The 20,880-nt window shown below is 38.5% G+C and overlaps 1 protein-coding gene and 1 long non-coding RNA gene across 5 annotated transcripts in view; one reads left to right on the forward strand and one right to left on the reverse strand.

The window, feature by feature from the left end:
- LOC132683326 (uncharacterized) overlaps positions 1-6,232 on the reverse strand; it is a 50,099-nt gene extending 43,867 nt beyond the window's left edge. For both annotated transcript variants that reach the window (XR_013549772.1, XR_013549773.2), the window contains exon 1: positions 5,743-6,232. This is a non-coding gene — a long non-coding RNA (uncharacterized LOC132683326). The remainder of the gene's footprint in view (positions 1-5,742) is intronic.
- A 198-nt stretch (positions 6,233-6,430) lies between these two features.
- KPNA4 (karyopherin subunit alpha 4) overlaps positions 6,431-20,880 on the forward strand; it is a 67,946-nt gene continuing 53,496 nt past the window's right edge. The window contains exons 1-2 of one of the 3 annotated variants that reach the window (XM_060639101.3): positions 6,431-6,788; positions 7,349-7,486. In XM_060639101.3, coding sequence (XP_060495084.1) covers positions 7,403-7,486 — 84 coding nt within the window. In that variant the 5' untranslated portion in view covers positions 6,431-6,788; positions 7,349-7,402. Of the gene's footprint in view, positions 6,789-7,348; positions 7,487-20,880 lie in introns of those variants that run through there. The other 2 variants (XM_060639102.3, XM_078432196.1) reach the window with 2 other exon arrangements.

Below are 20,880 nucleotides of genomic sequence, written 5' to 3' on the forward strand. Positions count from 1 at the left end.
CTCCAAACATCATCACACTGGGGATGAGGATTCAACACATAAATTTTAGGAGGACACAATCATGCAGTCCAGTAATGGTCAACCAGAAACAGTGGGGGTTTTACAGCTAGTCAGACCTGGAATGAAACTGCGGCTCCAGCACTCGTCAGCTGGGTAGGGTTTTGAGCGAATTGCTCAATCTCTCTGAACTTCAGGTTCCTTATTTTAAAAATGGAAAGAATAATGCCTACCTTGAAAGGTTACTATGAACACTATGAAGTTTATGTGCCTACATGGTAATCAGGAATGCTGGCTCTGGCATCAGGCCCAGTTTAAATGCCAGCTTTTCTCCTTACAGTGTGATCTTGGACAAATTACTAATCCTCTCTGTGCTTCAATTTTCTTATCTGTAAAGTGAGTTATGCTATACTTGCCTTACAGGGTTGTTGTGAGGGTTTAATGAGTTAATATGTATCAATTGCTTAGAAGACTACCTGCCACATAATTGCTCAATAATTACCTGCTTGTAAGACTAGAAATACAAATAAAAACAATGATAATAATAAAATATTACATGTACATAAAACACCTAGGCCTAGAGTTTGCTAAGTATTCAATATAATTATTACTGTCATTACAACATTCTTTCTTATAAAGCATAGTGTTATAAGAGGTTCCAGTACATGGGCAGCCCTTGACACTTTCATACATTCTTTATATTCTAATGTCTTCCCTCCTCTCTGAATAAGCTCTGTGTATTGTATTAATATCGATCTCCTAGTTTTGATAGTGTATAATAGTTATACAAGATGCTACCAATAGACGGGGGGCTGAGTGAAGGGCATATAGGACCTCCTTGTACATTTTTTTTAACTCCTGTGAATCTGTAATTATTTAGAAATAAAAAAGTGAAAAAAAAAAATAGGGGTAGGGAGTTTACCTGAAGTGAGAAGTGTTGGGGCAAGAGGTTGGGTACCTCATCCACCCCCAGTTCCTTATTTATCAGTCCCTAGAATCCTAACCTTCCTCTTTACCAATGTGGGCTACTGGAAGCCAGGGGAGTCTGGTGAGAGCTAGGCCAGGCTCCCATAATATCAGGTAAGGTATGAACTTGGAGAATGTCTGATGCATGGAATTCTAGTGTAAGGAACACTGTAATCCCTGTAACTTCATTACCTAACACAGTTCCTTGTGCACAAAGGCAAAGACAAAAAGATGTGCTCTTCTGGATCAAAATTGTAAATCCAAATATTTTCCTCATAGAAATATTGCCACATAATGTGATTAGGTTCTGTGATGTTCACATAAGTACTTTATAGATTAAGTAAATAGGCCTTTGTGGGGGCGCCTGGGTGGCCCAGTCGGTTGGGTGTCAGACTCTTGATTTCAGCTCAGGTCATGATCTCACAGTCATGAGATCGAGCCCCACACTGGGCACTGGGCTCTGCTGACAGTGCAGAGCCTGCTTGGGATTCTCTCCTCCTCCTCCTCCTCCTCCTCCTCCTCCTGCCCTTCCCTGCCTCTCTAGATAAATAAATAAACTTAAAAAAAAAAAAAAAAAAAAAAGCCTTTGTGGACTAACCTGGACACCTACCCACTAATTGTGACTATGTTCTATGGACATATTTCAAAGAACTAATCTTCAAGCAAACTTCTGAAACACTACCAATTTGTAAGTTATTATACTTAGTTGATGTTATTAACACAAAATTTTTAAATTGAGTGATAATGATCATTCTAGGCTCACTGATTTCAAGTTTCCAAATAGTGTTCTGCTTAACACTAATGTCTTAAAGTTCCCACTGCCACCCACTCTCTAAGTTCCTAAAATTGTTAGACCAAGAAACTTTTTTTAAACAAACATTTACTAAGTTTGGGGAGTTCCAAAAACTCTCTGTTTGAGAAACACTTCTATATCACATGATCAATCTTCCTGACTATTTGGCTTCTTAAATGGCTGTAGTAGTTATTTTTTAAAAATTAAAAACATATTTTAGGCCCAAATAAAAAAGCAAGTAAAAAAAAGCTTTAGGTAATCTAACCATGTTTGCTTAGTAGCAATACAAATAGATATCCACTAGTCATCAATGACTTATACACATATTAATTATGTTTCCTCCAATTAATTAGTAAAAAATAAACTTAAAAACTAAGTTAAAGAAAAACTATATGGTTCATTTCTCTCAATCAAATTAACACCAACAGCTAGCTTTTTAATTCATCATCTCTTACCATTCAGGAACTTCAGTCCAAGTAAAGAGGTAGTTTTTTGTTTATTTGCTTGTTTTTTCCTAAGCTCCTTAAGTTGGAAGTCAGAAAAGTCTTGGCAATAAAGAGGAATGAATGAAGTCTCCCAATTCTTGATGAACTACGTTTTCCTAAGAAAATTAAGGTATATTACCAAAGGTCCAGTGTTTGTCTTTCAAAAAAGGAACGAGTCCAACTATAAAAAACACAAATTACATTTTAGTTAAGATTTAGCAACAGGGGCATCTGGGTGGCTCAGTTAGTTGAGTGTGAGACTCTTGATTTTGGCTCAGATCATGATCCCAGGGTCGTGGGATGGAGCCCTGTGTTGCACTCTGTGCTGAGCGTGGAGCCTGCTTAAGATTCTTTCTCTCTCTCCCTCTCTCTTTCTCTCTCGCTCCCTCTCTCTCAAATCTAAAAAAAACCTGATTAAAAAAATTTAGCGATATATATAATTGCTTCCTGTTTCAGCAAATACTACCCAGCACATAATTGTATGTACCCAGTACATAATCCAGTATATAATCCCCCAAACAGAAACCATAAGATCCATATTATAAAGAAACACTCTGCTAACTTCAATTTAATGTATGTATCATGAGAATACTCCAAACTTCTTAAATGAAAGAATTATCAATTATAATTCTTTTTAAAATTACATTTGATCAACTAAAACTTATGTAAAGCTTCACAAATCCTTTCACAAATCTCTGCTGCAGAACAAAGAAAGTTTTTTTTTTGTTTTGTTTTTTTTTTTTTCAACGTTTTTTATTTATTTTTGGGACAGAGAGAGACAGAGCATGAACGGGGGAGGGGCAGAGAGAGAGGGAGACACAGAATCAGAAACAGGCTCCAGGCTCCGAGCCATCAGCCCAGAGCCTGACGCGGGGCTCGAACTCACGGACCGCGAGATCGTGACCTGGCTGAAGTCGGACGCTTAACCGACTGCGCCACCCAGGCGCCCCACAAAGAAAGTTTTTTTATTCTGAAAGTGACTAAGGAGAATTTCATGATACATTCATGCTCTATAATATTTTAGACTTTTTTACACTAAAGTAGTAACAAGTCAAGATATGAAGTTAGCAGACATTAAATATCCTATTTAAAAACAGGTGTTATATATTATATATAAGTTTTGTAGTTTGATTATGACTATATTTCATATACACAAAAACATTTGTGAAACAGTCTGTTGAAATTGTATTAATGGCTGCATATACTTCCTTAATTCAGCAAATTAAATTTCTGAAATCTCCTAACTACAGTTAGAGCTACCATATCTTGCCAATTAGGTTGCCAATCTGCATTTAAGAGCTATTACCAACTCTTGGAAGAACTTCTTTACCCGTCTGATAAATTGTGTATATTCTATTTAGGAAGGACTGGAAGTACAGAACAGGTAGTTATAATTTCAAATGAAAAATTTAGGCCATCAAACAGACTACCTAAGCATTATAATTAAGGATAATTGTTCCTCTTACCAAAGTGTGTCACAACTATTTTTAAACATGTTGGGGGGTCTGCTCTGAAACCTATGTCTGATCTACTCCCTAAGCTTTATCCCTGGAAGAAGCAGATACCAAATTAAGAATTCTTAGGAGGGACCCAGTATAAATTAGAAGCAATAACAAGTCAATCCACATTCTTTTTTTAAAAAATATTTCATTTATTTGAGAGAGAGAAAAAGAGAGAGAGGGCACGGGCCAGTGGGGAATGGAGAGAGAGAGAGAATCCCAAGCCAGCTAGGTGCTCTCAGCCTGACACAGGGCTCAATCTCACAAACTGTGAGATCATGACCTGAAGCAAAATCAAGAGTGGGATGCTTAACCAACTTAGCCACCCAGGCACCTCTCAATCCACATTCTTTTTTTTTTTTTTTTTAAGTTTCTTTATTTTGAAAGAGAGTGAGTGGGGGAGGGGCAGAGAGAGAGAGAGAGAGAGAGAGAGAGAGAGAGATACTGATAGTGCAGAGCCTGATGCAGGGCTCAAAGAACCAGGAGATCATGACCTGAGATCAAATTGAGCACTTAACCAACAGAGCCACCCAGACGACCCTCAATCCATTTCTTAATCAAGAAGTGTTAGCTTGTTTTTTAATTTATGGAATATACATTCAAAGAAACTTAGATTGAAGTCCTGTATTTGTCAAAGTCACTGAGGGCATACTATGTGCCAAGCACTACTAGTTTCTGAATACATGACAGAGAACAAAACACATTCGTTCCTTGACTTCGGAGACATGCCAGAGACCTTCGAAAGACATTAAATAATAATAAAAGAAACTAAATCACTTTGTGGTTATTTCCTATTTGTACTGCCTCTTTTACAGTGGGTAACTGTGGTCACACCCTTCTCTTAGGAGTATTCTGCAAAGAGTTTTGCGAAGTTGTTTAACTACGGGAGACAATCAGTTGTAGCTGCGAGAAATAAAGACAGAATGATAGATGATTTCATAAACTTTATCTTGAAAGCTATCATGGAATTTATTCCAAGAAGTACAAAATATTCATCTATACATGCATATTGACAAGATAACTTCTATTCATAGTGTGGGAATTCACCAGCAGTAGGTTTTCTAGAATCCTGCTCATGACAAAAATCCGTAATGGTGACACACACATATATTCCAGCTTTTCAACTAAACTTATTTTGAAAACACCAGTGCTCCAGTGTGCAATGTTACTTCAATTAAATTATTCTTTGGTGAATAAGGATCTATAATGAATTTCATTTATATTTTAAGATCGGCAATGAACTTACATTCAAGTTAACCTTCAGAGTGAATTATTTCCAGGTACAGCTTGTTTGCCTAGGCGGTTGAAAGTATACAAAGTACTGAGAACTTTGCAAGTATTATTCTCATTTTAAAGGTTTTATCTCTCAGTACGTTGTTCTACTCATATATATACATACATATATATACATATATATATATAACATACATATATATATATATAACATACATATATATATAACATACATATATATACAACATATATATATATATATATATATATATATATATATATATACACACACACACACACATTAGTAAAGAAGTAGGAGGGAAGGAGGCGGGCGAGGAGTAAGAGTTCTCGAAAGAAATCCCCATACCTTGCCAAATTTAAACGCGCCCAATACTCCTACACCGCCCCCTTTCCTTCCGACTTGAGTTGCTTGCTGCTGCCTACTTCGTTTCCCTGCACATTTGAGGCGCTATTCGTTGGTAAATGTATTTTTAAACCATTTCCTTCTCCCATTTTCTTAAGCATTTGAATACGTTCCTTTGTAGTTTGTGTTATTTCTGCCTATAGTAATAACATTTCTGATAGAAATGTATTTCTTTGGGAATTCATTTCATTTCTCAACAGTTACAACACTATATTATGTCAGGTGCCACAATCCCCGTCTTCCAGAAGTTAGTACTTTGTGGCCAAGTAGCTTCTTTAACTTTCTAAAACGAAATACCTAAGAGGCGGTACCATCACCGGATCATCTGCGCTTCCAAGTTCCTACCTGTTGCGGGGACTTGGTCTGAAGAGATGAATCAGATTTGTCAAATGCATCCTTTCCCTTTTCCACCCACTGCCTTTCTCGCTTTCCGCTGCGACTCCCGAACGCACGTCACCCCTGCCGGTCCAAACCCCGAGGCTCAGCCCTCACACAGCGGGAACCCCCCAACCTGGGAATGGAGTTTGGTTTGGGGCCGGCTGGGGGCTGGGAGGACGGGAAGGCGTGTCCCGGCGAACTGAGCCGAGGCGCAGCTCCCACTTCCTGTAAAGCCAATAGAGCGCGAAAGGAATGCCCTAGAAGAGAGGGCGCACCCGACAAAGAAGTATGTACTTAACTCTGCTGCAATCCTGGAACACAGAGGTCTGGGGCAGCCCCGACAAGAGCAAACCAACTCCTACCCCGGCCTCCCCTTCCCCGCTTCCCTTCAAGTCGTCCAATTCTCTTTCGCTTCCTCCGGGTTGCTCCGGAGGCACGTGGTCCCTCCCCGCCCTGCCCCCGCCGCGCCCCTCCCAGCCTTCCAGTCCTCCGGCCCTCCCTCCCGGCGCCGCTCTCTTCCCCTTTCCGTTTTCTCTTCCGCCCCCGCTCTCCATCGTCCTTTTTGATTGGTCGAGCGCACGGGAGCCTGGCTGACCAATCGGCGAGCTGGGCTGGCGGTGATGGGCGTGGCCGCGACTCCGGGGCCCTCAGATCGAGGCTGCCTCCCCCTCTCAGCCGGCAGCACATTCCGCCGCCGTTGCCGCCGCCCGGCCCCGCAGTTGTCTTCTCTGGAGCTGCCGTCGCGCTGGGGTTAGGGCGGGGGGGGGCGGGCGGGGAGAGGAGGAGAAGGCCGAGGCGGAGGCAGGTGAGAGGAGGAAGGAAGCGGCGGCCCGGCGAGCATTGCAGCTCAGGCGGCGGCCCGGTTCCTGGGAGTGTCGGTGCGGCGTGGTGGTTGGGGCGGATCCCGCGGGGCCCGGGCGGGGGAAGGAGTCACCGGCCCGGCCATGGCGGACAACGAGAAACTGGACAACCAACGGCTCAAGAATTTCAAGAACAAAGGCCGCGACTTGGAGGTAAACTCGGGGGCGCCGGAGGGGTGGGGGCTTTGGGCCTCGGGCCGATCTCCGCCGGGACTCCCAGTGTGGGGAGTAGGGGCGGGTGCCGCCGCCGGGCCGCGGGGGAATGGCGCTGGGGGCCGGCCCGTCCGTGACGCTTCTGTGAACGCGCCGGGAAGTTTGTGTCGGGCCTGGTCCACCTCCGCCGGGGAGCGAGGTGCTGGGGTACGGCCGGCGCGGCCTAGGCCTGCCGGGGGGAGCCGGCGCGGGTGCGAGGGGCTGGGCCGCGCGGCAGGGAGGCCGGGCGCGGCGAGTGCGGAGGAGGCGTGCGTGTGCCGCGCCGCTTCGGCCGGGCTGCGGCCCCAGCCCCGGCAGCGGCGGAGATTCCGGCTGTCCCCCGAGCCCCGACGTCTAGCGCCGCGAAAAGGAGGGCGGTGGGAGGTGGGGGGACAAGTGTGTGGCGACCGAGTGGGGCTCGGAACTTCCCCTGCGGGGTCCGCGTCTCCACTTAAAGGCATTTTTTCTGGTCTTCCCGACTCCCGCTTTACCCCTGCCTCCCCCCAATATCCAAACTACAGGAGTCAACTTCTCCGTTGAAAAAAACACCCCCGGCGTGAGAGGCCATCCTGGTGATGCTAACAGTGCCTTCCAGCGGCCTGTGTTTTACTCTGGATATAGCTGATTCAAGATGTGGCTCACGGTGTGCCCTCTTCCAGGCAAAGAATACCCCTTATTTCAGCTTGCTCACAAATCTCTTTATCCCCTCCTGAGAGACCACCAGCTGCATTCTTATATATAAAGTCCACAGGGTTATACAAAGCTGTCATCCTCTAGTCTACAGTATCCTTTCCCTCCACCTGCTGGTGGTGGTAGTGGGGGGATGGGGTGGGTTATGGAATGGCACCATAACGTTTTATTATTTTAAAAGGGCGGAAAAAAAAAAACCCACCCTTCATTATCTTCGATACAGCTGCTCCTGAGGTTGTTAGGCTACATGAAGTGTGAGGGTGAAATCATAGACACACAACACAGATTTTCGATAGAAGACTTCGCTTTTAGTTTTAAGAGTCTAGGTAAATCGAGGTGGGTTTTTTTTTTTTTTTTTTAATAGTTCAATCCTGCGTCTGAATCAGGAATTTAGCTTTGAAAAGAAAGTGAAGTATTTTTTATGTTGTTCCTCTGTACTTTTTTATACTGAGATCTTCAAATTCCCATCACCAGTTTCTGAACTGTGAGCATTTGCTTGACTGAGATAGTAACTATTTTCTGGGCTTTTCACAAAGCCATTCAGTCTCTAAAGTAGTTGGTGCTGTTTTTAGTGGTTTTCATAGTTTGAGGAGCTGTGACTGTGGCTCTTCGTTCTGTGACTGTTTTAAGGTTAACGTGAGACATTATCCTGTGATCCCTTTTTTAAATGAAAAATTTTAACATCTTTATTGAGGTAATTCATATGCTATAGTAATCACCATTTTAAGTGTCCAGTTTGTGATTTTCTTATTAAGTTTACCTCGTTGTGTAATGATGTGAAGGAAATTTTTTTACGAATATCAGTATTTAGAACGAAAAAAAATTACAGAATTTAAAAGTATAAATACCGCTAGTGACAGAATCCAAAAAAATAGCAATTAGATGCTTGACAGGTTCTAATCCTTTCCCCTCTACATTTCTGGCAATTTTTTTTTTTAAACAACTTCATTGAAATTAATTCATATACCACACCATTCACTTATTTAAAGTGTTTTTTGGTGTTTTCACATAATTGTGCAACCATTAGCACAATCAATCTTAGAACATTTTTATCACTACAAAAAAATTCTAACTCATGAGCAATCTCTATTTCCCAGTTACTCTCTGTGTCTCTAGATTTGTCTATTTTGGACATTTCCTGTAAATGGAGTTATACAGTATGTGATCTTTTGTGAGTGGCTGCTTTTAGGTAGCATAATGCTTTCAAAGTTCACACATGTAACGAAAATGTAACAGTGCTTCCTTCCTTTTAGTGGCTGAATAATTGCTAAATAATATTCCAAACTATGGATATATCACATTTTGTTTATCCATTCATCAGTGGATGGCCATTTGCATTGTTTCCACTTTGTAGCTATTATTCATAAGGCTGCTATGAACATTTACTTACACATTTTGTGTGGAACTGTGTTTTCATTTTTTTTGGTTATATACTGAGGAGTGGAATTAATTGGATCATAGGGTGACTTTATGTGTAACCTTTTCTGGGATTGCCAAACTGTTTAAAGTGACTTTTTTTTTTTTTTTTTTTTTTTTTTTTTGGTAAATTGATGTTTCCTCTTATCATGAATCTCTTATTTAGTCAGATTGTGCTGTCTCTATTCAAACAATATTATGAGTGATTTTTAAAAGTAACCATAAATAGGAGCACCTGGATGGCTCAGTTAGTTGAGCATCCAACTCTTGCTTTTGGCTCAAGTCACAGGCCCAGGCTCGTGGGATCAAACCCCACATTGGGCTCCTTGCTGAGTGTGGAGCCTCCTTGAGAATCCCTCTCTTCTCTCTCTCTCTCTCTCTCTCTCTCTCTCTCTCTCTCTCTCTTTCCCCCTTTCCCCTCTCCCTCCCTCCCTCCCATGCTCTTTCTGAAATAAAAAACATTTTTAAATAAATGCAAATTAACCAAATATTTTTGAGAAGTTTATAGTGCCTTAAATGCATCCTTTGGTAACTTTAGTAACCATGTGTGTACAAAAGGAATAGTGATATTTTCACTTTTCCACCTAAGGAAATGACATTAATGGAAAATCATACTTTCTCCTCACTTCTTTAGTCACATCACCTGTAGTGAGACAGAAACATCTTTTATTATCCTTGGAGAACACTCGAATGGCCTGTTTTGTGTATTTATTAATTACATATATGTCTGTGCCTCAGAACAATTACTATGCCCATAATCCTCCCCTACAAATTGGTTACTATGTTTTGCTACAACGGTTTCTAAGAAAATACTGCTTTTTGGTTTAGGTCTTAATGATGCCATCTGTTTCACTGGGAGGTTTTTAATGAAGAAGTATAGACCAGTGCTAGTCAATACATTTTGTTTAATCCAGTACATCCAGAATACCAATATAACATCAGCAATGTAAAAAAAATATTGAGATATTTTATATTCTCTTCATCCAGAGTCTTCAAAATCTGGTTTGTATTTTACATTTAAAGCATATCTCAGTTTGGACTAGTTACATTTCAGATGCTTAATAACCACATGAGGCTATTGGCTGTCTTATTGGACAGCACAGAAATAAAATAGCATATAGAATGAGATAATTGTACCACTTTTCAGTTTGATCTAACATTGTTTGATTTGAAATTAATAGGGTACAAAGTTTTAGAGTTTAGTGCAATCTCATATTCTCTAAATTTGTGTGTGACCTTGAGAGAGTCAGGTTTATGAGTCTCTCATCTGTAAAACTAGAGGTACTTAACATCTGCTTCATGAGTGTTGTGAAAATTAATGGGTTAATGTTAGGAAGATGCCTAGCAGTTCTCTGAGCATTTTATCTCTTTTAGCTGTTCTGCTAGGGGGTTAGGGTGACTTAATAGGATTCATTGTAATTGATTCTTTTATTCCCTAGTTTGCAGTTGGCTCTTTGTTTTTCCTCTGTGTCCATACAGAATTTAAGTTACATTGAACTTATAATTAACAGGGAAAGTTTTTAAGGTAGAGATCTGTAATTGCTCATTGAAGGGCAGTTTGGCCACAGGGAATTATTGACCCTTCTAAAGTCATAATTTCTAAGTTTTAGAAGTTGAAACTGATTTAGAGATTTAAATACGACACTGATTCTTACCTTTCATCCTACCATTCTGGGTGTTCCAAAATGTGGTCATGCTAACTTCTTGAAACACAAAAGCATTAAAGAAAGCATATGTCAGTATCCATGTAAAATAGTTTATAGGAATCTCAGGTAATATTCAAGACTCAGATGCTTTCTTGCAGTGTGGCAAAGGATCATCATTATTAGTTTAAGAAAAGTAACCATAGAAAGGGTACACCGAATGCAACACAGGAAATGTGTAGTGACCAAATTTCAAATAAAGTATATGTCAAAATATAGCAAATTAAGCTCATCTAGTTTAGGTTTTAGAAGTAGAGGGTCGACTCTTTTGTAGACTTTCAAATAAATCTGCATGATTTTTATACAAGTTCTGAGAGTATCCAGGGCCTAATAGAGCATAAATTCTGTTAGAAAATAATTAGATCTTATAAAAACACAATTAAAAAAAAACCCTAAATATTAAAGAATAATAAAATGTTATGTGATTGTAAACTTGTGATTGTCCACACAACATAAAGTATGAAGTCAGCTTGAACTTTAGAAATAAATAGTTGTTTGGTTGGCAAGAGTTTAATAAATTGATCAGCTATTTTGTTGTTGTTAAATGGCTTTGGTAGTTTGTAACTATACAGAGTGAAAAGCATTGTTAAGCTATTAAGTCTTGTTAACTTTTAGAGACTGACCTCTCTCATCACAAATCTTGGAACATATTTACTATACTTAAAATAACTACTGTCTAATTTTTCATATAATAGTCCAAGCATGTGACAATATGAAACATCTGATGGAAGTATAGTTAGGAATTAAATAATTGTTTTTGTGCTTCCTGCCAGCTTTCCTGGTTTATAAGACAGTCAATTTCAGAATTGCTTCATTGATAATCATCTTTGAGATATCAAAATGTCTTTGTTTTTCATAGTCAAATGAATATACAAGATTGGGAAGAATTTTAGGAGTGATTTAGCTGTAAAAGAATGAAATTACTTTAGAAGAAATGTGTAGGTAGTTTTTAGGCATTGATGTCTAATACCTGTTAGTGACTGTGGGTCCTCAGAATATTTTTAAGTGTTTTCTGGAGCAGCATTCATATACTTAATTAAGGCCTATAGTGATAAAATGACAACTTGTGGTCAAGTCTAACCTTGAATGATGATTTTGGTAGTTGCTGGTTTAGTTTTGGAACAGAGAAGTATGATTGAAGGGAACTGACTTTTGAGCACACACTGTATATGCTTTTAATTGTATTCTCATTTCTCTCAGTCTAATAAGTAGGAATTAATTATTCATTTTATAGAAGAAAAATCTCTACAGTAAAGTGACTTAATAGCATCACATTTAAGGAATGATTTTAATTCAGGTACATGTCATAGTAAAGTGTGTACTATTTATACTATACCATATTACTTGTCTTTAACTTCTCTCAGCCTTCATACAGGTCTGAAAGTTGATTAAAAGGCTATATGTAAAAGCATAGTCAAATGGGTATAGTAGATATTCAATAAGTATTTCCTTTTCTCCCAAAGAGAGTTTTGGAAATAGTACATCTAATGTGACCTTTAAACTCTAGAGAACACATTTATAGGCTATTTAGATTTAGTAAAAGGGCTAGGGGAGACTCCTGGTTTTTTTACAGTTAATGTGAGAACAACCTCTGTATTGGCACCTGTTAAATAAGGACAGATATATACTGTATGTGCTTCTAATGGCCTCAGTTCAAAAGCTTTGGGAGCATAAGATGTGTTTATGCTGTTAAAAATTAAGAACCTCAAAGAGCTTTGTTTGTGGGTTTCTATCAACATTTATCATTTCAGAAATTAAGAATTTTAAAAAATATTAACTCCTAAAAAATCATGAAACTATTTTATAGAAACATAAATTTCTAATGAAAAATAACTTATTTCCCAAAACCCCAAAAATTTGGTGAAAAGAATGCCCATGTTTAACTTTTTTTGAAGTGTATCTTATGTATGGGACAAGAAAAGATAGTTGGATTCTCATGTCTGTTTCTGAATTCAGTCTTTTGTGCTAATGTTGGTTGAAGTTTATGAAGAGTATCTAACCTCACACAGGCAGTTGGAAAGGGAGGATGTTTTAATAGGCTTTTCAGATAATTATGGAAATTTTTGTTTTTGATTCTATACAATAACTCTACAAAATAGTTTCTTAAGGGTTAGTTGCAATATGGAATCTGAAGCCACATCAGTGAACCTTTCATACTCTGTTATGTTAGAATTTATAGGTCTGTCTTGCACCTGGAATGTATCCTTTGCCCATGCCTGATTTTGTAACAGCATGTATTGGTCATTTGGAAAATACTAGTTCACAGAATTATATAGATCTTCTAAATACTGACACATTTTATTATATAATTAAAATTCACAATTATTGTCAGTTAGTGTCACCAAATAGGTTATCAGAAAAATCTTAAATATTGGGCATTTGTGAAGGTCACAGTGGTGGATACAGGTTTTCCAAAATTCTTATTTTCATTTGAAAGCTTAAATTTTATCATTAGCAAGAAACTCTGTAGTTGTTTCCCTTGAAGCCATATAAGCTCACTTTGCTCATTTTTGTGAAAACATCTGCCAGACTCTGTCTGAATAGCCATAATTTGTCTGTCAGTCGTTCTTTCAAGTAAAAATGGTGTTCCATGAAAAAATGACTAGTTCAGTTTGCAAATCAAGCTCACAAAAACTTTCTCCTTGAGACAGTCCTCGTATGGCAGAAGTGGGTATTTTGCAGAAGAGGTTTATGTGTAATCCCCATTTTATCACAAAATTTTAGAAAGTCTGGTTTTTAATAAAGGTAATTTTTTACTGTTTAATCAAGGACATTAAGTGAACTGGCTTTTTTTTTTTTTTTTTTTTTTTTTTTTTTTTTTTTTTTTTAACTGAAATACAGTGAGTACTTATACAGCTGGGTGACATTGCCTTTAATTCATGCTCAAGCACCAGCAGTTTTACCCGCTGCATTGCACTGCAGTGCAAATATTAGCACGATAATATTAGTAGTAATATGAACATAGTTTTGATCTGTGGACCCTCTGAAAAGGTTTCCAATGTCCCCACAGGGACCTATTGATAACACTTTTGAGTACTGTTGTCTTTGTTGATTAGCGTTACTTCTGTAAGAGGTGACTGTCACTTTTAATTAATAAAGCTCTTAAAAGACTTTGTAGTATCACAGTTAAAGAACATGGACTATAGAGTCACACCAGGATATGAACCCTGTTTCTTCCATTTAATAGTTATGGAAGTTAACTTAATCTCTCTAAACCATTTAAATGCTTAATAGTGCCTGGCATATAGTATATGCAGGGTGAATGGAGGCTTTTTTTAAATTTCTTCCAGCTTGCTTCATCGTTCATTTTATCCAGATAACCCCTTGTGTTCCCTGTCAGAATAATATTTTGTTTGCAGTTCCTTTTTTACCACTGTGTACCATAACTCAAATCATAATCACGTAAATTGGAGAAGGCTTCCTTTTCCCTTCATTAGCACTCAAGTGAAAGCCTTTCTCCTGTGTGCTTCAACCAAATTGTGGCAAAATTACTAGTTTCTGACTTCATTTCTTTAATTCTGTGTTGTAAGTAGGTTAGTAAATACTTTATGTAGTTTGTAACTGTTTTTCCACAAGATTGTAAATTTAATCAGAAAATAGTTCTAATTCACAGTGTTTAATACCTGTGATGAAAAATGACTTAAGGTGATAGACATGCTGGTGATATAAAAGTAGCTTGACTATTTAAAATCTAAGCTTTTTCTATTACTGTTTATTTACTATTAGAACAAAATTTTATTGGCTGTCACTTTTACCGTAAATTTACTGTACATGAAACCTAACATAAATTACAATTTCAATAATTTGTTTTGAGAAACCTGTATTTTATTAAACTTTTATTAACAAAAGTCAGAATCCTAAGATAATATGGTGTTTTATAATTTGGTGGTAGACATATTTTTAATATTGGAAAGCAAATCATATTCTCAGTTTCCTATTTTTTTTTAATCTTTATTTATTTTTGAGAGGGAGAGCTAGTGAGTAGGGGAGGAGCAGAGAGAGGGAGAGAGAATGCCAAGCAGGCTCCGTGTTGTCAGCATGGAGCCCATTGTGGGAGTCAATCTCACAAACTGTGACAACATGACCTGACCTGAAAGCAAGAGCCAGATGCTTAACCAGCTGCGCCACTCAGGCACCCCATCCTATTCTTTTATGAAAAGTTTAGTTCTGGGGCGCCTGGGTGGCTCAGTCGGTTGAGTGTCTGACTTTGGCCCAGGCCATGATCTCACGTTCCGTGGGTTCGAGCTCTGCATCGCGCTCTGTGCTGACAGCTCAGAGCCTGGAGCCTGCTTTGGATTCTGTGTCTCCCTCTCTCTGCCCCTCCCCCGCTGGTGCTCTGTCTCTGTCTGCCTCTCAAAAATAAAGAAATGCAATTGAAAAAAAAAGTTTAGTTGCTCAGTATTTATTCATAATACTTGTTTTAGTTTTTTTGTTTTGTTTTTGTTTTTTTTTTTTTAGTTTATTTATTTTGAGAGAGACAGAGCGAGCCTCCGGGGAGGGGCAGAGATAGGGAGGGAGAGAGAATCCCAAGCAGGCTCTGGGCTGTCAGCACAGGGCCCAGTGTGGGGCTCAAACTCACAAACCGTAAGATCATGACCTGAGCAGAAACCAAGAGTCTGATGCTTAACAGACTGAGCCACCCAGGCACCCCAAGTACTTCTTTTAGTTTTTATAGAATGTCTTTGTGATTCCTTAAAGTAGGTATTACATAAATTTATTTAGTTAATGGTAATTATATCCTGATAGCTTTACAAATAGTGTCTGCTTGGTTGTACTGAATGACCCTTATCCTCTTTGCCACCCATCCTGCCTTTTTACCTTGGTCCTTTGTACTCACTTTCAGCTGTTGCTGGTCCAGAAAAGCAAGCAAAATATAGTCTTAATATTTTCAAGTAATTGGTACATTATTCTTGGTTCTTTAGTAAATATGAAACCCAGTCTTTTTTTACTCTAAATAGTGGCTTTAAGGATACCCTGAACTCTTTCTTCATAATGTTGTTAGTATGAAAAGTTAAGTCTGATAGCTTTAGGTCGAGAGAGCTCATTTTTATACTATGTAGTTATGTTTTAAGGAAAAGAAACCCAGTTCACATTAGTTGAAACATAAGCTTTCATAACCCAATAAGTCCAGGGCCACAACTGGCATTAATTGTGGTAAGAGTTCTAGTGAAAGTCTAGGGAAGACTGATTGATCAAGATTTGATTGCATGCTTATGCCTCAATTACTTTGGGTAGAGAAATATGGTTCTGTGATTGGCCAGCAAAAAGTCACATGTCATGTGTCCAGGTGTGTGTGTGTGTGTGTGTGTGTGTGTGTGTGTGTGTGTGTGTGTGTGTGTGGTAGATGGGGAGGGATGTTGGTAATTTCACTTAACCCTCAGATTTGTCACAAGAATGAGGGGTCTGTTAAGAGTAAGTAAGAAAGGAAGAAAAAATTTACTGAAGACAAAATTATAAAGCAGCACCATTCAATACAGATGTAGAATGGTTCCTTATTTTGCCTTTGAATATTATGTGGGAATGTTTGTTGTATTACAGGCGTATCTATAAAATTGAACTCATTGTTGATCAACTGTTTTCTCCAAAATTTTGAGTGTTCACATTTTTTCTCTTGATGTCTTGAATAATTTTTCCCAGTTCCCTTTTGTTCTCCTGCTTTAAAATAGTAACAGTATTCTCCTCAAATGATGGAAAAGCTTAATTAGGACCAATGAACAAATACAAAAAGACCAACATCATTACTCATTAGGGAAATGGCAGATCAAAACCATAATGAGATACCATTTCAACCTGCTAGAAGGGGTTCTTTAGTAAGTATGAAAATTAAAGTAAGTAAACAAAAACAATAAAAAGTGTTGGTGAGGATATGGAGAAAGGGCACCCCTCATACATGGCTGATTGGAATGTAAAATGGTGCATTCCACCTTGGAATGTAGTTTGGCAGTTCCTCAAAAAGTTATACAGTTAACATGTGACCTAGCAATTCCACCTCTAGTTATAACACCCAAGAGATTTAAAAACAAGCGTCTGCACAAAAACTTGTACATGAATGTTCCTAGTAGCATTATCCATTGTAGCTGAAACGGAGACAACCCAAATGTCCATCAACTGATGAATGGCTAAACAAAATACGGTCTATACATACAATGGAATACTATTCTGCCATAAAAAGGAATGAAGTACCACTGCATGCTATACCATGATGAACCTTGAAAGTATTATGCTACCTGAAAGAAGCCAGTCATAAAGGATCCCATACTCTATAATTTCAATTATATGAAATGTCCAGGATAGGCAAACACATAGAGACAGAAAATACATTAATAGTTCCCAAGGCCTGGGACAAGGGGCATATGGAGAATGACTGCTAATGGGTATGGGGCTTTTTATGGTGAAGACAGTAATTAGATGTAATTAGATGGTGGTTTATGTGCAACTTTATGCTAAAACAGTGAATTGTACACCTTAGGTGAATTGTATGGTGTGTGAATTATATCTCAAGCTGTATGTCTTTTTAAAAAAGCTTACTAGAAGTAAATAGGGACTGTGACAACGTTCCACTAACGAAGGGTCACAGGTGAACTCCTGTTATCTCTTTTTACCGACTTCTCCATCTGCCCTTCTCTGTGTTGAATTTATTTGTTCAGCAAATATTTATTCAGTTCCTGTGTCTGAGGTTCTGTTGTAAGCAGTGAGGATAGAATAATGAATAACACTGGCTAAATTATCATGGAGTTTACATTCTAGCAAGTCAAGATTTCTCAGATTCCTGCTCTAAACTGACCCTGTGGGGATATTCAACCTAACATAAATTGAGCTAGTGTTGTGGTAGATCTCTTATCTTTCTTTCCTAAACTCAAATTCGCCCCAAACATGAACAGAAAAGACATCCTAAATGTTTACTGTCCAGTAACTCTTCCTTTGAGGTTTGTGGAAATGCTGGATTTTTAGAGTGGAAAGACCTAGGGTTACATTTTAATAACTGTACGCCATTAGGAAAGCTTAATAAATTTTTTTAACCTCAATTTCTGTAAAATTAAAATCCACCTAATAGGTACTTGCTTTGATTAAGCTTTTAAGAATGCAGAGAACACCTTTTATTCGGACCAGGTCAAATAAGGTGGGATGTTAGGAAAATTAAGGAGCCAATTCTCACATTATGCAGCATATCTCAGGTAAGAGTGTCTTGGTGGTAGGAATTCATGGATACTCTTTGTGCTGCTCTGCCAGCCACTAACCCAGTTGCTAAGTTTTATTTTTCCCAGATATCAATGGTCTTATTAGTCTTTATGTAGTTTTGTGTTCAATTACTGAGAGAATCTGAGCTAATACAGCTCTGCCCAAGGTGAAACAGATTGTTTTTACTGGCCTGCTTATGGATTGGCTTTTCCTGAGTCAAGTGCTTTCCCTTCACCCCACCCCAGTCAGCAGTGATGTGAAAGAGGGGATGTCACATGATAAAGAACAGCCTTTGCTTGCTTCTGCAGCAGCATCCCTGGAAAGAGAAATTTCTCTTAGGGTTGTAAGTATGACATTATTTAGCTAATGTCACTCCATTCTTACTTTTCTGTTAACTTTCTACTCACTGTTAAAAATCTGGGGCACATGATTTACCTCATTATTAATCTCATCTCCACAGTGATTGCCTTATTTCTGCTTTTGCTCTTGTCCAATTCATAAAACAATCAGCGTGGTTCTTTTAAAAAATGAAATGATGCCCTCCTCTGCTTCAGTAGCTTCCCACCACATTTAGCTTCCAAACCTTTACTGAGACTTTCAAGGCCTTGCCACATCCAGTCACTATCTATTTCTCCTACCTCTGTCACTTTATTTTCTCCCTTAGTTATTATACTCTCATCTTCTTTTAAGTTTTTGAACTCTAACACTTCAATAGCTCTCTCCTCTTTAGGCTCTTCACACATGCTGGTCTATCTGAATGCTTTCTTCACTCCCTCTACCTGCATCCCCTTTCCTTCACTGCTTGGTTATTTCTCATTCTTTGAGTCTTCAATGTAATTTACTTAGAAATGCCATCCTCCCAACTCCCCACCCCCCACTGAGCTAATTGAAATTTAACCCCCCTTGTTGTTTTTCTTGAGAACACTGATGATAATTTGTTAGTGGGTTCACTCACTATTAATTTCTCCCATCAGACTAGAAGCTCTGTGAGAGTACAATCTTTGTCTGTTTTGTACACCACTCTTTTCTTAATTCTCATTACAGGGCCTGGCATGTAAGTGGCACTTAAGTAAATACTTGAGGGAATTAAATGAAACTTAAAAAAAGACGTGTGTGTGCACTCTGATTAGAATTGATGGCTAAATCAAAAAATTTTTTAAGTCAAGGTAATTTTTGTCTCTTGAAATGGTAATGGCATGGTAATTATAGAAGTCTTTCAGAAAAATGGGAAAATAAAGTAATCTTCCATAATCTTACTGCTATTAATCTTTTAGAATGTTTCCTTTTCCTTGTGTACAGCTTTTCAAATATATTTGGACTTAATTTGGGTTCTTATGAGAATAACTCATAGTAGAATACAGCCAAGTTTCTCCACCTTGACACTAATGGTACTTTGGGCCAAATGATATTTTGTTGTGGGAGAACCATTCTGTGCATTGTAGGATGTTTTAGCAGCATCCCTTGCCCCTACTATTAGATGCCAGTAGCATGCTCCCTCCCAGTGTTAACAGCTAAAATTGTCTCCAGAAATTGCCAAGTGTTCCCTGACTGGGAAAATCTCCCTGGATGAGAACTGTTGGGATTCACTAAGTTCAGTAGATTTCCCAGAACACCATTACTTCACTGAATTAAGTCAGTCAAAATTTTTTAATAAGTCACGTATTTCAGGCTGTCAGTTCGGTTTAGCAGATATCTGAGTGTTTCCTACATAAATACTAGGGAAGGGGCAAACACTAAACAGCAAATTAATTCTTGGGGTGCCTGGGTGGCTCAGTCGGTTGAATGACCGACTTCAGCTCAGGTCATGATCTCACGGTTTTTGAGTTGGAGCCCCGCGTCGGGCTCTGTGCTGACAGCTCAGAGTCTGGAGCCTGCTTTGGATTCTCTGTCTCCCTCTCTGTCTGCCCCTCCCCCGCTCATGCTCTGTCTCTCTCTGTCTCAGAAATAAATAAACATTAAAAAAAAATTTTTTTTAATTCTTACCTTTTTAGTTTATAATTCCCCCATTTGTATAATAACTTCATCTTAGACTCTTCTGCCACTTGGGCAGGTAAATCCACCTTAACTTTAACACTCAGTTTTGCTTGTCTTATCTTTGCTTTTAGTGGATCCCTTGGAAACACCTTCTTGTTTTCCTTTTACTTTGCCATTTCTGATTTATATTTCTAGGTTGCACTGAAGCCTCAGTTGAATTGGAGGCGTCAGTTCAATATGGACTTTGTCTATTTTGTATACTACTCTAAATTCTCATCACAGAGTCTGGCATACAGATTTTCCTCATCAACAATTTGTATTGATCACTCATTGAACTCTTAGAGTAGTTATTTATGTACCCACATTTAGTATTTCCTCATGTAAGGTAATGTTTTCACTTGTTGTGTGTTTTGTAGAGAAAAGTATTGCAAAAGGGTATGTATGACTTATACACCAACAAATTGGATAACCTAGATGAAATGGATAGATTGCTAGAAACATACAACGTACCAAGACTGAATCTTGAAGAAACAGAAAATCTAAACAGACCTATAACTAGTAAAAAGATTGAATCACTAATCAGAAATCCCCCAACAAAGAAAAGCCCAGGTTCAGAGGACTTCATTGGTGAATTCTACCAAACATTTAAAGAATTAACACCGATCCTGTTTAAACTTTTTCAAAAAACTGAAGATAAGGGAATACTTTAACATTCATTCTATGAGGCCAGCATTACTCTAGTACCAAAGCCAAAGACACTACCAGAAAACTGCAGACCAATATCTTTGATGAATAGCGTTGGCAGAAATTTTCAAAAAAGTAGCAAACAATTCAACAGCATATTAAGAGGATTATATACTGTGCCCAAGTGGGATTTATTCCTGGAATGTAATGTAATGGTTCAGTATATGAAAATGAGTGTACTATATAACACATTAACAAGAATGAAGAACAAAACCACACATGATCTCCATTGATACAGAAAAAGCATTTGACAAAAATCTGTACTCCTTCATGATAAAAACCCTCAACTAGGAATGGAAGGAAACTACCTCAACATAATAAAGATCAAATATGAAAAACACCAGCAG

Source organism: Panthera onca, chromosome C2, assembly GCF_046562875.1.
Source record: "Panthera onca isolate mPanOnc1 chromosome C2, mPanOnc1 haplotype 2, whole genome shotgun sequence".
Lineage (NCBI taxonomy): Eukaryota > Metazoa > Chordata > Mammalia > Carnivora > Felidae > Panthera > Panthera onca.